General features: G+C 47.9%; 1 protein-coding gene across 1 annotated transcript in view; it reads right to left on the bottom strand.

The window, feature by feature from the left end:
• The window catches only part of LOC127776911 (uncharacterized), a 37,229-nt gene extending 36,390 nt beyond the window's left edge, over positions 1 to 839 (bottom strand). The window contains exons 1-2 of the mRNA XM_052303474.1: positions 783 to 839; positions 543 to 684 (exon numbers count right to left, since the gene is read on the bottom strand). Of these exons, the coding sequence (XP_052159434.1) occupies positions 543 to 684; positions 783 to 839 (199 nt within the window). The remainder of the gene's footprint in view (positions 1 to 542; positions 685 to 782) is intronic.
• Positions 840 to 17,551: the final 16,712 nt, after the last annotated feature.

Below are 17,551 nucleotides of genomic sequence, written 5' to 3'. Positions count from 1 at the left end.
GATCTTGCCTAAAGGGAATTGTCTCTTTGTTTCCAAGGCTTCGGCTACAAACTGCCAATTGGTTGTAGGGCCACAGCTTGATCCACAGAAGAGGAATTTTTCTAGCCACATTAGCAAGAAAGCCACATGTTCTCGCGGGGTGACCGGACCCTGGCCCATGTATGCTGCTACATAGCCTGACCAGCCGCCTATGCTCTTTGTCTTGAAGTCATATTGGTTTTTTGTGTTCAGGCTCATAGGGTTAGCCGATGAGGTGATATCTAGACTCGTGATCATGATAATATCTATGAGAGTTGGGGTCATCGGCCCTTGGTTGAATAGGAAGGTGTTGATGGTGTTGAACCAGAAATAAGTGGCAGTTGCCATTAGGGGTTCGTCCTTAGCTGAGTTGGCTATGGTAAGGTCGAGTGCTTGGCCGATTCCAATCTCATCCCAGTGAACTCTTTTGCTAGCCGATATGCGTATGAACCATGTGATCCAGCTCTTCTCGAGTGAGGTTTTCTCTAGAGATGGCCAAGATTTAAAGGTATTTTTCAAGTGACCTAGATCTGGGTTGGCCAATCTGAAAGGAATCCTATTGGTTTCGCCGTTGATAAATTCAGTAGGATCAAGACTGCCGATTGGACCAAGAAAATAGTGGTTCTCATGTGACAGACTTGGAATCGCAACCAGGATGGACAGACGCTACAGATGCAAGTAGGGATAGAGAAGAAGAAAACAAGATAAGGCGAGAGAAAATCAATCTGCTGTGAAAGAAAGAGATCTAGCCGATGGGTACTTACCTCTGCATACTCGGCCGATGGTGCGGCGGACAGATTGGCGGAGGTCGACATCGCCATGGGCGGAAATCTGGCCGGAGATGAAGTCGCCTGGAGATCACCTTGTGCGTCGGAGGAATCGCCGAAGAGAGAGAGGATAAAGTTCTGCTTCAGCGGTGAAAACGGAGGAAACGGTGTGAAGTTTCTCGGGGGTAACGGTTAGTATTTAAAGAGCTGGAGTAACGGTTGGAAAATGGCAAGTGCGATATTCACTCAGAGTTGGTATATGGCAAATCCGAAACATTACCAAATATTCCGGACTTGGGGGACATGTGTTAACAACCAAATTTGGTAATATCAGCATCGGAAAAAGAAGATTAGATCGAAGCAGAATCGAAGACGAAGATTGTTGCGGAAACAAAGCAAGAATCGGCTGCAATCCGAATCGGCTACGGTCAAGATCGGCAGAGTTCGAGTCGGACAGGGCTAGCCGATACATCCGATTCCAAGAATACGACTCGGTGTACATCATCAGGTTGAGTTGATATGCTTCAAGATGATTGCCACGCATGGATAGACTCCTTAAAAGGCAATTGTATCTATTAATTAGGATATTTTATGTAATTTCCTTAGAGATATGTTTGGGAAAAAGTCTGCCGCAAAGACTTATAGTATCTTAGGGTTTGTTAGAGATAATAGTCGTGTCCGGTATGGACATATCATGTAATTCTCGGGCATAAATAGACCCTGAGCCCTATATAAAAAATAACAGACACGTTCAATACAATTTCGGCGCATCGCCACCCTTTTCGCTTTAGTTTTATTTCGACGAGTTCTTGCTTTTGGGTTGAGCTGCATCGGTTCCGATCTTCAACAAGAGGTAAAACTTGTTATGGCGACTTGCGTTCTCGGGATTAGTGCTTCCATCTTCATGATACTCTAATCTTGTTTATGTAATTCATCAAGTTATCATATATCTTATATAATCTTCGGTAATATCGTCATCTAACCTACAATCGGCTAACATCTGTTAGTAGAAGGCGGCCGATTAGGTTAAATAGCGACGTTAGCTTGGACTGTATAAGATATCTACCACTCTATGAAACATCCAGCGGCTTGATTGTCTAAATATTGTTCTTCTTTTCATACTTAATGTTGCATCAGTTGAGTTTGATCTATTAAGTCGTGCTTAGAATATCAATCTCTAGCCTGCTTCCTGATTGCCGATTAGGGTAGCATCGGGGTTTCAGCCGATCTTATCTGATTTAACTATAGTTATCTTATATGCTTAATTGACATGATTAAATCTGCCCTTTATATTAAGATCTTGTTGCATTTAAGTATATTATGCTTCTGTTTGATATATTTTACTTGCTTTAATATCTTAATATAGAGTGGTATCGGAGTATTAGCCGATACATGCTAGATCTATCTGATCGGCTATGCTATGAACATATATAGTTCTGTTGTTAATTTATATTTCGATCTAAGTGATTTATACTGTCTCGGCATGGCGACCGATCTATCCCAATCACTTGATTTAAGTATATGTCGACATAAGGGTTGTATATTGTTAACATCTACAGGCGATCGAGTAGATTTAGTTCTTCCTTAATTATTCATGACAGCCGATCGATGTACATATGACATTGGCCTAAAAGAAATGATATGTCATCGGCACCCAGCCGATCGGCTATCATTTGTAGGATTAATTGCGGTTTCTTTGTCTTTATTTCTTGTTGATTGCAGGATCAAATCAACTGGCACGCTCATACATCCGAAGGCGAGTTTTGGATCTGCACTGGAGCTAAGCAGATCTCCCAGGCCTCGTGTTTTCTGTCAACACACCCCTCAGAAGGCAGTGGGCGGTCCCCTCTTGCGCCGCGGTGAATCCGGCAGCTGGACAACCGGACACCCCGGCCGACCCAACTCCATCACGCCCACCCTCGCCACCGGTGCCTAGGAAAGGGTCGAGCTATACTTCAGATCAAGCAGTTACCCACTCCCGCTTGTGGTATGCACGGTAAGCCTCCCAGGGTTTCCCGTGAACCGGTCCTTAATTGCCATGGGTGCGACCAGCAAAACCAAGCACCCACAGCCCACCATTCAGTGTATTTTAATTAACTAACACCATTGCGGTGGCACCAATCCAAAGCTATGCTAATAGTCAAAGTCTATGTAATAATGTGATCCCCATTTGTGTACTAGTTGAGCTAGGCATGGCTAAGCATTTTCTAAACCAACATCTAGTCATTTTGATACCCAAGTTATCAATGGCATAAGGTAAACAATATATGGCTGAGTAATAGGACCCATCCCACATGACATTGTAAAAGAATGCAGCATTTAATAGAAATGCGGGATATTACTAAATTGGGTACAATATGATCAATTGTAATGCATGACTTGCCTTGCTCTCGCACTAGTGAGACCTCAGCAACGTCTTCGAGAACACGCGGATCGACGAAACGGCTGAAATCTACGCGACAAACAAAGCACACAAGCAAAACATGCTATAAGACTACTGAAACAAGAAACAAAACAATTTTTAATGGATTCTTTGCATGGACTTAAACGGAGCCCGGATGAATTACTTATGAATTTTAGAAGATTCTCTGTGTTTTTACTAATAAAGAAAAGTCCTTATTCGATTTATTGCACAATATCACCAGGGCTGACATCATCAGGGGAGGCGGCGCCGACAGGCGGGCCCCACTGGTCAACGGCTCAAGGGGGCCGGTGCACCATGGACTGAGACCACGGGAGTGGTCCACCGCCGGTCCACGAGACCAACGCCCCGGATTAGCGTCAAAGGCGATCGGACAGCGCGGGGGAAGCAGCCACTGTCTCGGCCTCGGCTTCAAGCCGGCCGGTCGTGGCGAGAGCGGCGGCGTGTGCACGACCGCCGGCGACGGCAAGTGGCGGCGCGGGAGGCGGCGGCGCTCGCGGGAAGCGACAGCACGCGGGAGAGGAGAGAAAGGGGAGGGAGAGGGGTCCTCACCGGTGGAGTTCGGCCAGCAAGGAGAGAGACGACAGCGGACGGCGGCAGTAAGCAGCGGACGGCAAATCGGGCGGGTGGACGAGGTGGCCCTCGACCTCCCGAGGCCGACGGCGGCGACGGAGCGGCACGGCGGTGGGAGTAGCGGCGGCTAGCGGTGGATGGAGGCAGTAGTAGGCGGCGACGTGTGGGGAGAGCGGTACGGCGACGGCACACGGCAAGCGAACGGCCGCCGAGGTAGCTCTCGCGGTGGCGAAGCTAGCGGTGGCGATTGTGCGGCGCAGCGACGGTTGGAGCAGCGGCGACGCACGGCCGGAGAGCGGCGGCGGCGGCGGCGGCGGAGCTTGGCGAGCGCGGCGTGGCGGAGGTAGGAGGCGCAGGAGGGCACGGCGAGTGAGGGAAATGGTAGAGGAGGTTCGGGAGAGTGATTTATAGGGCACGGGAGGGGAGAACGTGGCCGGGAACCCTCCTGATTTGGCCGGTGACGTGGGAAGGTGGTGAGGGAGAGAAAGAGGATTCAAATCGAATCCTGCCTCCAAGCGAGCGCGCGCGCGAGAGCGGGAGAGGTGGAGGAGTGGGGCGGCGACATGGGCGCGCGGCACGGGCGGAGTGGGGCACGGAGAAGGGCAGGAAACGGCGGCGGCGTGGGCGGTTTTGACGGCAGCGGCGGTTGCCGGAGGTAGGAGACGACCGACAAGTAGGGCCCACCTGTCGGCGTCCCAGAGAGAGGAGGGAGGGGTGCATGTGTCGGCCCAACAAAGAGGAGGCCGAGCGCGGGAGGGAGTGGGCCGACGGCCCAAGAAGAAAAAAGTGGAGGAAAAAGAAAAAGGAAAAAGGAGAGGATTTTTCCTGGGATTAAATATTGCACTTGCTCATTTTTAATTGGTTAAAATTACTTTTAAGGCTGTGAAAATTCCACTAAAAATTCTGTTAATGCATTAGGTCATGGGGAACTCAAGAAAAATTCCACCACACTATTTCCGATTATTAATTGCATTTATTAATTATGGTTCAACTCTAGATTAATTAAACAATTTCTTCGGGCAATTTATTTAACCATTTTTTTTAAAGCAAGAAAAAGGGGGAAACTTCAGGGCGTGACACTGTGACAGTCTTGAGCTCCTTTCCTCGCTGGATTGGTGCAGCTAGGGCTGGAGGAGGTCCGAATGGTATGATCGTGCGCTGCTGGCTGATAGACCTTGATGTGGCGTGGATCGGGGCAACAGGCGCGCAGATGGAGGCGATGCATCGTTTAGCTCTCTTGTAGGGCCTCGGAGGCGAATCTTCTGTCTCGATGGCGAATCTGTCTAGGGTGGTCTAGGCGGATGAATAGCTTGTGACAACCCGAATTGATAACAACGACATGTATTGATGTCTCTAGGTGTGTTAGTCCCTCTGCCTACTTGATCGAGGGGATGGGTGGCACACCCTTTCGGGGGACCACTCAGGAGCATGCCCTTTTCCACAACGTATGGCCTACTCCTCATGTGGCTTCTCCTTGATGAAGAGACCGTGCCCTCTACAAGACAAGAGGAGCCTCACAAGGTCACGATCTGGGCTAAGGTGGACTGGCAGCCTCGAGCTCAGTGTCACATCTCTTATACGATTTCCGGGTCAAGAATCAAGCCTCCAATAGGGCCATGTGTCGCCCTAAAAATTTAAGTTAGACACCTCGAAAATTCGGCCATGTGTCCATCTAGCTCCTTTCATCTGAGGCCCCGGTTGCTAGCAGTGCTTCCTTGATGAGTATGCATCAGACCATCAGTGCTTTCACATTTTGCTAATACTACCTGATAATAGAGAGCAGAATTCTCTTCCACGCCTAACGAATTCAAAATTAGTTGTCGTCGGCAGCGATGACATCTGATGACGATGTCCCCTCTCCCCTCAAGCTCGGTGGCGGCACGGCGAAGGGTTGAGCAGACGCGGCGCAGATCCACCCAGCTGCTGCCGCCTCCTCGTCGCTAGATGGGGATGACAAGCTCGATGGCGACTCGTAGGGATGGGGAGGAGGTGGACAGCAGTGACGAGCTCCAACGACGGCGAGGCCCTCTCCTCCCACGCGCGGGTGTGACGCCATCTCCACAGCCGTCCCTTCACTTGCCTGATATCAACGGACAACACTACTACAAAAGTCATTTTTCCATACGGTCAAAAGTGATTTTTGCATGCGGCCAACCCAACCGCATGTACTAAAAGGTCTATAAAAATCAGATTTTTAGATGCGGCCAGGACAACCGCATACAAAAATCCCATTTTCGCATGCGATCCCCTATACTAGCCGCATGCGAAAATAATTTCAGCGAAAAAAATAAAAATGAAAAAACCCGACGGCGGCCGAACCCTAGCCAGCCGCTGGCAGAACCCTAGCCCGCTACCGTTGTCGGCAGATCTGCACGAGGCGGCGCCGCTGCCGCTGCTCGAGGCAGCCGTCCTCCTTGCCAGATCCGCATCGGCGTCCTAGCTCCCGGCTCCACCGCGCGCCGCCGCCATCAAATCCGCTGCTCCCACTGCCCTCCGTTGTCACCGACACCGGATCCGCACGGGACGAGCCGCCGCTGCCGGATCCAATGCGAGGTCGCCCAGCCGCTCGCCACTCACCGCCCGCCGCCGGATCCACAGCAAGGTCGCCCAGGCGCTCACAGCCCATCGCCGGATCCACACCGAGGAAGCCCGTCGTTAGCCGCCGTGCCCGACGAAGCTGCCGCTGACCACCGGCCGAGGACCCTTGGTCGTCTCCTTGTCATTGGCGGCGGTGTTGAGGATGGAGCCGCCCTCTCCCGGCCGAGCATGGCCGACTAGCGCCGCTGCTGCCCGCCATGCCCGAGGCGGCCCGCCATCGGCCGACCGAGGACCCCTGGCCGTCTCCTTGTCATTGGTAGCGGTGTTGAGGATGGAGCCGCCCTCTTCCGGCCGAGCACCTCCTCGTCGTCGTTAGTGGCGACAACACCGGATTGGGATAGGGATGGTGGCGGCGGAGCTGCCCTAGGTCGCAATGTTGTCCGCTGCCACCCACTCGGAGGGGGAGAGAGATTGAGGAGAGGAGTGTAACACCCCAGGTAACCACGTACTTAGAGTGCCACACCAAAAAACACTCAAACCACTAACTTCCAAAATTATTAGAAATTTCGGCATAGTCTCCCCTATAAATATGGACATCCACGATAGGTAATTAGAACTTAAACTAATAACAATATCATTCCCACAATACGATCCATCCTTATAATGGAAGAAACTAATAGAAATCTAAAAGATTATTACAAGACCAAACCAAGATATAATTTAAGTGTCATTATGGACCTAAGCAATATAGTTTGATAGTGTGCAAGTAGATGTGTATATAAGGGTGCTATTTCCCGCCCATGCATGTCGATCTCAATGCATACCTAAAATCAAGTAAAACACAAGAGTGAGTATAAAAGTACTCAGCAAGTACAATATGGAACTAGAAAACACATATACACATCATTGACAATAAAGCATGAACAGAAGGCTTTCTTTCTTTGATAGGAAACACATTTCCAAACACCAAGTCAAAGAAGATAGTAGTTCCCATCCCGGGCAGGCATGAATTGAAATAGTAGTTTCCATCCCAGACAATAGTGAATACATCCTAGCATTTGCCGGCAAAGCCGAGTAAGCGTGATCAGCGCTTACTCACAGGAACATGAATAAAGATCCAAATTGCACTCCCATGACTACGCATGGTCCTTGAATAATAGAAATAAAACATCTAAAATAATAAAACATGAATAATGTCACGACATAAGATAAATTTGAAATCTAAATGGCATTAACAACAGTCTGAACATAAGCAGTCACATACCACATAGAAATATAACAGAAATAGATAGATAGAGCAAACAATCTATGAATCACACAATTAGTTCATCATGCACTTGCCTCCAACGAAAGATTGGTATCATGCACGATCTGATGGACCACCACCTAATCACAAACAAAACCTCAGCAAACACATTCAAACATGCGTATAAAACAATGAAAAAGGTGAACCTACTGCCCCATCCCATCAAAACTCAATAACAAGGAACGCCGCTTGGACTATACACAAGACTATTGCTTCAAACCTTTATATCTTGAAATATGAAAAGGCTATGACTGAAAATGTATACATTTTGAAAATCTAAAGAACAATACCTACAACTTTCATGTAGAAAGCATATTTTTATTCTGCCATTTAAATGGTCTAATTTGTGCTTGAAAGCAGGCTTCAAAATCTGTCCAGAATTTCAGACTGTCCACACTAAAACAACCATAACTGGAGTTCTACTCGCCCAATCAGGGTGTGCTTTACCAATATGCAAAGCTAAGAAAAACCTCTACAACTTTGTCTATAGGCGGCCTGGCTGATTCCACTGTTTAGCCCCTCCAAAAACAGTTCAATCTACTACTTTCCAGATTATGACACAAAAACAATAGTCATATTAAAAAAACTATATCTCCTAAACCACTTGAGATAAAATCACGTCCTTTGGTCAGAAGATATATCTAAATATTATGTACAATTTCCTAGTTATACACTTTTGCAGAAATTAACATTTAGAGCCCCGAAACATCGAAACACTGAAGCACTGCAAATCTGCCCACATGCAAAACTGCAACAAACCGAACCGCAGCTACCCAAACTCCTTCTCTATCCTTCCCTAACCACGAATTAATGCACTAAAGCCATGCTAGAACGACTGATACAACAAGGGGATAGGCCTCACCTAGGGTTTCTTTAGAGAACTTGTGAGGAGACAATAGAAGAGACTCCGGTCTAATCCCTCCTTCTACTCCTCTCCTCCTCCTCGTTCCGTTTTTCTACTTCGCTTCTTGATCCAAGCTATGAAGGTGGAGATCTAGGGAGAGTAATTTGTTGCAGATTGAGAGATGCGAACACAGGAGGAGGGGAGGAAGGAGGCGCCGGCCAGGGAGAGGGGTGGCGGCACTATGAGGGGAGGTGGGATTCGGTTCCCCTCTCTCTAGGTTTTAGGGGAGAACTAATGGGCTGGATTTATGGGCCTTCTCATGTTAGCCCACTTCTAAAGATATTTTTCTTTTATTTATTTCTGTTAACATCTTTATTTTAACAAGTCAACATAAACTAAAAAAACCTAAATATCTTTTAATATACGGGGTATTACAAGGAGAGTAAGAGGAGAGAAATAAATATATGGAGAGAGAGAGGAGAGGGGTGAAAAAAATTGAAGTGGTAAGCAGGGAAAGAGAGAGAGGAGGAGAGAAAAAAAGAGTGAGCATTTTTACATGCGGACCACTTAAGCGTCCGCATGCGAAAATAGTCATTAAAAAATTAATATGAAAAAATGAGAACTTCGAATCGAATTTTATGATACTAAATGAACTCATGTGAAGAAGCTGTCAAGGACAAAGTTGTAGAACTCATTGAGATCTACCAATTTTCTTTTGGTCATTTCTCCATCCGAATTTGATTGAACTGTATAAAATTTGAATTTTAAAATATATGAAATTCAAGTAATTTTTGGGTAGTAAATGATTTCAAATAGAAAAATTGTCAATAACAAAGTTGTATAACGCATCAAGATATACAACTTTTGTTTTGGTTATTTTTCTATATGACTTTGTTTGAACATATTGAATTTGAATTTCAAAATATGACAACTTCAAACAATATTTTGAAATACTAAATGATTTCAACTGAGAAAGTCATCAGCAACAAAGTTGTATAACTCATCAAGATCTATAACTTTTATTTTGGTCATTTCTTAATCCAACAAAGTGATATAATATTGTTCACGAATTTTACATATCTCTTATATGGTTTTATAAACAATAAGAGGGATATGCAAATTTTGTGAATAATGTTACTATCATTTTGTCGAATGAAGAAATAACCAAAATAAAAGTTGTATCTGTTAATGAGTTCTACAAGTTTTATGTTCATGGCATTTTCAGCTGAAATTATTTATTGCTTCAAAATATTATTTGAAGATGCTATTTTTTAAATTCAAATTTTTAATTGATAAAATAAGGTCACGAGAAAGAATGGCCAAAATAATAGCAGTAAGAAATAACATGATAAAGCATGATTTTAGAAACATTTAGGAAAAAAATCAACACATTTGAAGTTAGTATGAGGGAGAAAGGCTAGTTCCAAGTCTTAGTCAAAGATTAAAAAGAGAAACCTCTATTATGAAAAAAATCGATTTTCACATACGGCTCATTAAGACGTCCGTATGGAAAAATCGATTATCCCATGCGGGTCTTAAGTTGTCCTCATGCAAAAATGAGGTTAAGATTAACCTTGTCATTAGACCATGTGGCAGCCAAAAATTTAGTTAAAAATCTCCAAAATTCTGCCACGTGGAGTTGTTAGATATTTTGAAGATAAAAGTGGATTTGCCGAGGAAGAAAAAATTCACCTACGAAGAGCCACGCGGGCTCATGTCTGTGTGTTGCAAATTCCAAAACAAAAGTCACTTGTTGATCCACGGCTACACGCAGAGGAGGTGCTGCTACATATACTTGCCTGGTACCAGTACGAGCAATGTACTGTCATTTGTTGATTCATCTGCTCTTTGCCTACGAAGTATGCATGTACACCCTCAGTATCGGAAAAAAATAACTTATGAGAATAAACGTGGACAGATGCTTGTCCAAATTCGTCTTGAGAAATTGTTTTTTTACGGAGAGAGTAGGCCACTAGTTAGGCCAGTTCTTTTCAGAATTGTGTTTTCCATATTTTTGAAATGGGCTATTTGCTACATGCTTTTAAAAATACATTTTCTAAAACAACTTTCTTCTAATGCATTTGTTTGACCACAAGTGTTATCTATTTGTGAATTAGATTTTTTTTAAATATTAATTTATCCCGTTAATTAAATAAACTATCCACAGTGATAATATGGAAAACAGTCACTTTCAAAAAGGGAACCACAGTAGGAGTTTAATCCTTCAGTGGTAATATAAGGTTTGGTTTTACGAAATTCAATACTTAAAAACTCTGACTAATAATTGAACTAAAATTTAATGTTGGATGTAGTATCATTATACTTCCTTCCCTTCACGTTAGTAATACTTGTTTTGGATAATACTTGTTTTGGATAAAGCTATGGTCAAATTTTAAAACTTTAACTATAAATAATATCTAAAATAGTCACCTTAGAAGTATGGAGAGCATACGTATGGATTAGTCTTAAAAGTAGTTTAATAAAATCATAATTTATTGATATTTCTATATATTATATTGTAATAAAAATTAGTAGTTAGAGTTATTTTTTAGGCCGTATCATTGTCTAAAACGGTAAGGTAAGTATTACCAACCTGAAAGAAGTATTTGTATTTAAATATATTTTTATTTGATATTAACTTTATAGTTGTTGATAATATATTATGAAAAAAAAAATCAAAGGTCTAAAATAATTATTACGAACGAAATCAATGGACAAAATAAACCAATACTACTACCACAACAACTAAAATATCATAAAGATGCTATACTGAAGTATGAATTTTACCTATGCTGTACGAGCTAATTGGCAGGCGTGCCAATCAGCACGCCGATTTTCTACTCATCACAGTGTGAATGGCCTCACAGCCACTGTATAATCTACACCTGTATAATCTAAAGATGATCTCTCTTTTTCGATAGATGGTTCATATGGTCCATTCATATTGCACCCATGTGTACAATTTTTTTTGAACGACTCGCACGAGACGGTGCGAAGTTCTATTGATAGAGCAGGAAAAAATTACAAGATTACAACCTTGGAGGGTCGTAACCAGGAAAAGGAAAAAAAATATACCACCACCCACACACCGACAACGCCAACACACAAGACCGAGAGAAAGTTAACACCGGACTGGCCGCCGCTAAGCGTGACCAACCGCCACTTGACCAACAAAGGAACACAAACGATGTCACGCCCAGAAATTTAGCCTAAATTTTCAGACTATTTTGCGTATTAAATCCCTGTCCAGGACCAGCCAGGATACACAAAACAACAAGTAATATACAGTTCCAAACGTAAATAAAGCGTAAAATACTTACAGAAGAGGCACTTAGTCCTCACACCGAAAGAGAACGACAGCAGCGGAAAAAGGCGATCCTAGCGGGGCTTCAGCTCCACTCCACAGGCAAAACTCAACTGGAGTCTGAGCCTTGGTCTTCTAACTCGTCTTCAACTCAGAAACACTGCACTTCTGAAAAAAGGGAATAATAGCAAGGCTGAGTACAACCACCGTACTCAGCAAGCCACACCAATGATGCAGACGTGCAAGAGGATACAAGATTGGCTTGTGGCTATATGCATAAAGGCGGTTGTAAAACATTTTATTGAGCAAAACAGTAAAATTGTTAAGTAATTAAGGTAATATTAAATCTCCACTAATCAACGCTACACCACGTTGAACAGGCCCAACCAACCCACCTGAACTACAGTGCATTGGGTCGATTTATTAGGGGTGAGACTAATCACGGTGAATCTGGTCGATCGCCTATAACCGCGGGCACAGCTATTCGAATAGTTTTACTCTGGCCAGAGGTGCACAACTGTACCCACAAGACACAATCCACCGGCATGTCACCGCATCATCATGTGCCCATGATGCACACGTCACCATGTCGAGTGATTGTGACAAGACCCTTCATATAACCCCCTCTGACCAATCGCACCACACCTCAGGTTTCACCCCCACTCCTCACAAGGCAGCGGGCAGTCCCCTCTCGTGCCACGGTGAATCCGAAAGCCGATCAACCGAACACCCCGGCCGACCCAACTCCATCACACCCACCCTTGCCTGGGAAAGTCAGCCAGAGGAAAGCTATACTTCAAGTTAGGCAGTTACCCATTCCCGCTTGTGGCAAGCGTTGTATGTCTTCCAGTGCATCCCGCGAACCGGTTCTTAATTGCCATGGGTGCGACCAGTAAAACCATGCACCCACAGCCCACCAATAAGTCGCATTTTAGTTGGATAATTACGACCAACGAAACATGGCTAGATGTCTCGAGCACGCAGCTCATCATGATGCTAAGAGGTCTAAAACTGTAATTATCCCATCAACTGAGCTAGTGGTAATTAAGCATGGCTAAGCATATAGTTCTAGCTAGGTCACATAAGTAACACGAGCTAGTCGAATTATCACAAAAGTTTAACAAAGAACGGATATCAAGTAAACATGGCACAAGCAAGCAGATAGGTAATACCCGGATCCCATGTAATTAGCAAAACATGCATATTTATTTGTAAACGGTAAAACATTTACAAATTGGGATCAACATGCTCAAGGAGGAATGTGTGACTTGCCTTGCTTCTTCACTTCAACCTTCTGAACTCTTTTCCTCGCGACTGCGAACTTCCGAAACAGCGGATTCTACACGCTGGCACGCAAAACGAGGAAAAATCCTAATAAAAACCAAGAAAACAGTACATAAAAGGTAAACAAAACAGGTAGAACTCAATTTTAGATGAATTTTGCAAGTTGAATGGCCCAATTTGGAGTTCGTATGAATTAGATATGAATTTTAGAAGTTTTGAGCCATTTAAATGGATTTCTATAATTAAATGCAATTTATTACACAATTATTATTTATTTTACAACAAGAGAACAAGGATTATTGCGTCAGCGAGGGGCGGGTGTGGACCGAGTGCACCAAAAGCGGGCCCCACGCATCAGCCAAAGGGGAAGGGCGGTGCACCGTGCACCGGGACCACGGGGTGGTCCACGGGCGGCGCCCCTAAAGCAGCAGAGGGGGCTGGCTGGCTCGCCAGCCCACCGGGCAAGACAGCGGCAGCAGACGGCCGGACGCCCGCCGGCGATGGCGGCACGACGCGGCGCCGGACACAGGAGGCAGAGGGGAAAAGGGGAGGAGGAAGGAGGCCTCACCGTGCGCCAGGCGACAAGGGGCGACGGGCGCGGCGGCGAGCTCCTCGGGACGACGGCGGGACGGCGCTCCCACGGTGGCTCCACGGGCGGGACGCGGCGGACGAGGACGGCCGCGACCTACGGATGGAGGGAGAGGGGTTAGGAGGGGGAGAGGTGGCTCACGGCGGCGTGATTCGTCGACCGGAGATGAGAGGGGACGGCAGATGCTCACCTCAAGCGAAGGGGACGGAGTTCCGACGGCGATTAACGAAGAGGGAGGGGTGGCCGTCGTGCGGCTCGACACCGCGAAGACGGAGGGGTTGTCGGCGCGGCCGGACGTGGCTACGAGCACCGGAGGCAAGCGGCTGGAGGCAGCAAACACGGCGGCGGCCTCGAGTGCACGGCGGAGGTGGAGTTTCGGTGATGATTGGAGGAGGAGGAGGGGTGGACGGGAAGCGGCAAGGCATGGTGAAGCCAGTGGGACCAACGGTGGTGTGCGGCGGTGGCGGGCGACTGGAGGCGGTAGAAGCGGCGGCGGCTCGGGTTGGCGGCGGGAGTGGTGCTCAGGGGGTGGAGAGGGGGAAATAAGAGGCGGCCGGGCTTGCCCTTGCGGCGGCGAAGCTGGCGGTGGCGGCGGCTCGGCGCGCGACAGATGGAGCGGTGGTGAGGGGCGGCTGGAAATCGCCGGCGAGCGGCGGAAGCGAGGAACGGCGGTGGCGCTGTGGTTTTTGGGCACGAGAGGGCACGGGAGAGAGGGGAAAATGGAGAGGGAGGTGTGGGAATGGTTTATATACGCTCGGGGAGGGAGAATCGTGGCCGATGAGGGCGGCAAACGGCCGGCGACGTAGGGCGCTGACGTGGGGGTGGTGGAGGGGTTAATCGGCGCCGATTTTCATGGGGAGAGTGGGGAAAATGGTGGAGGACGTGGAGGCGACCGAGTCCACGCGGTTGAATGCAAACTCGGGAGACGGGAGGTGGCGGATTTGGCGGTGTAGTGGACGGCCATGGGCGGCGGTTGGGGATAGAGCTGGAGGTTAGGGATGGAGCTGACAAGTGGGGTCGCCGGGCCCACCTGTCGGCGAGGGAGGGAGAGGGGAGGCCAGGAGAGGGAGGTGCGCCAGACTTTGAGAGAGAGGGGGAGCGAGCTGGGCCGGCCCGAGGAAGGGAGGACTTGGGCCAAAAAATGGCCCAAGGGAAAGGAGAGTCTTTTAATTTTTTTCTTTTTATTTAAAATGATTAAATGCACTTTGTGACTTTAAAATTATTTCTTGAGCTCCGAAAATTCACGGAAAAAATCTGGAGGGTATTTTAGGGCACAAAGAATATTACAAAATATTCTTGGCCAATGATTTTTAAAGGAAATTTTCATTTCCTCTATAATTTCACTTGATTAAATTGATTTAATTTTTATTTAATTTCTAGAAAATGCATTATTTAATTATTTTTAATCCCGACCGAAAATCGGGGCGTTACAGACGAGATTGCCCAAAAGAAACGCCCTCACAACCAACGCAAAGCCAACTCCTAGAGCGTGTTTGCACCAGTTGATCAAGGGGCTTCGGCTAGGGGATGCCAAAACGACGTCTTCAAGAAGAGAAGCAACGGAAAACCGCCACCGCCGTCCGTCGTGGCTCAACGGAGCCAAGACTGGGCTTTCGCCTGGCAACTACCCTTGAGCGGTGAGACAGCATGACAACGCCCTCAGGAAGGGGTATTAACCATCGTTGTCGGTCCGGCCAAGGCCGTACTGGGTTTTCACCCACCGTTCACCACCTGCGAATACACGGCCAACACACCAATGCTCCACCACCACTCATCCTCTGCCGACATGTGGGACCACTGCACCGGCGCCCCCCGTCGGCCAGCCTTTGTGCGCCGAAGACCGCGTCACATCCACCGGTAGCTCCTCCTCACTCCGAGGTCGCCTCCTCCATCACCGGCCGCGCCTCTCACGCCAAGCCAGCCTCCTCCACCGGACGCACCTCTCGCTCCAATCCGGCCTCCCTCCATCGGCCGCGCTTCCCGCGCCAAGCTGGCCTCCGTCGCAGCCAGCAGCGCCTCTCGCACCGTGCTAGCCACCTCCACCGGACACGCCTCTCGCGCCAATCAGGCCTGCCGCCATCGGCTGCGCCTCTCTGCACCAAGCCGACCTCCGACCCTCCTCCAATCGCCACCGCGCCGGCAAAATGCTGCCGTCTTCCACGCCTCCGGCTAGCCGTCCGAGACCGCCATGCCTTCTCCCACCGCAACCTCGGTCGCGCCTCCACTTGCTGCCGCCAGTGATCGTCTGCACGACGCCTTCCCCGCCTCTGCATCTCCCACCGTCGCCAGCCGTAGCTGTCGTCGTCGCAGCTGCAGCCACTCTCGTCGTCGCCATCAGCCACCGCCGTCACCACCACGGGCGCCATCGCGCCAGCCGCCAGCAGCAGCCAGCCACCGCAGTCGTCACCTCGACGCAGCTACGGCCACTGTTGTCATCGCCGTCAGCCACTGCCGCCACCACCACAGGCGCAGCCTAGCCGCTGTCGCCGTCACCGTCAGCCACCGCCGCCACGTCTTCGCCCGCCGCCGCAGCCGTTGCCTCCACAGCCGCTGCCGCCGTCACCTGCCGCCATCTGCAGCCGCAGCCGCCGTCAACACGCCTGCCACCGCCAGCCACGACCGTCGCCGCCGTCCAGATCTGGCAAAAAAACGCCACCACCGTCGCCGCCAAATTCCGCAGTGCCGCGTCCGCCACCAAGCACCCCCGCCGCCACCTTCATTCCCCACTGCCGGCTGCTCCAACCCTAGATCTGGCCAGGCCCGGCACGGATTTGGGCGCCGCCGCTGCCGCTCCGAAACGGCGCCCCCAGCCGCCGGATGCGAGGCGAGGTGAGACGAGTCCTCACCGCCGCCGTCCTTGCGAGCGCACGGCTTTGCCAGCGCCCGCTCAGGCGGCGCGAGGCAGGGGAGGAGGTGCTTAGGGGAAGGAAGACGGCAGCGACATCGCCTCCTGAGTCGCCTGGGGGAGGCGACGCGAGAGGGGAAAGTTTGAAACGCGGTTCTTTCACACATGTGTACAATAAATTCAGAAATATCATGTACTATCTACAATTGCATGCGCCTCAATAATATATCATGTACTATCTACCCCTCATTTCCTCGACACGTATCGAAAAGAATTGGAACGGCTGCAGCAAATGTTGATGAATGTCGACGTAACGACCTCAGAATAGAAGATATTTGAAACGTGGTAGTTGCCCGAATTTTCTTCGTAACTATTTTTTTCAGCAACTTAAAACAGTATTTTTCTCGTTTTCCGTTAACACGCTTTTGAACTACTAAATGATACGTTTGTGTACATATTTTCTATATAGAAGTGTTTTTAAAAATTAAATGAATATATTTTTAAATTTATAATATAATTCACCTTTGCCGAGATAGCGGACGGCTGGGCTCTGCCTGTCCATCAAAGCCGGCGAGCACCTTTTGAAGGTAGAGGTCAAAGTGCCAGGGTAGGAGATCGAGTAGAAGACAGACACAGAAGCATGGAATTATGGAGACGGCCCACTGGCCCAGCCCACTAAGCATGGATTTGTGTGCTTATGTAGGGAAGCCAGCACATTAGGTTTCATCTCAACGTCGTTTCTTTGTGGAATAAGTTCACGGTTCCTCAATTTGAGTTCAAAATTCATCACACGTTTCTTAACTTCTAAAACCAGTTCAAATAATGTCTCAAGGCGTTTGGATGGTGGTTTCGGTTGACGCCGCGTCTATATGGATGGTTCGACTTGGTCCTTGTCCCATAGGGCGTTGATGTGAAATTAGAATCGAGATTTAAAAAATTCAAAAATTAAAACAAAATATATGGGCTCACATATCAGTCAAATCTTAACCAATATAAAGAATCGTATTTTTCCGGTCGTCACATGCGTCCTTCATTGCGTTTTCGTCCGTCATTACGGACTA

Source organism: Oryza glaberrima, chromosome 6 (assembly GCF_000147395.1).
Source record: "Oryza glaberrima chromosome 6, OglaRS2, whole genome shotgun sequence".
NCBI lineage: Eukaryota > Viridiplantae > Streptophyta > Magnoliopsida > Poales > Poaceae > Oryza > Oryza glaberrima.
Note: the sequence above shows the minus strand (reverse complement) of the source record. Positions and strands in the feature narration are given on the sequence as shown.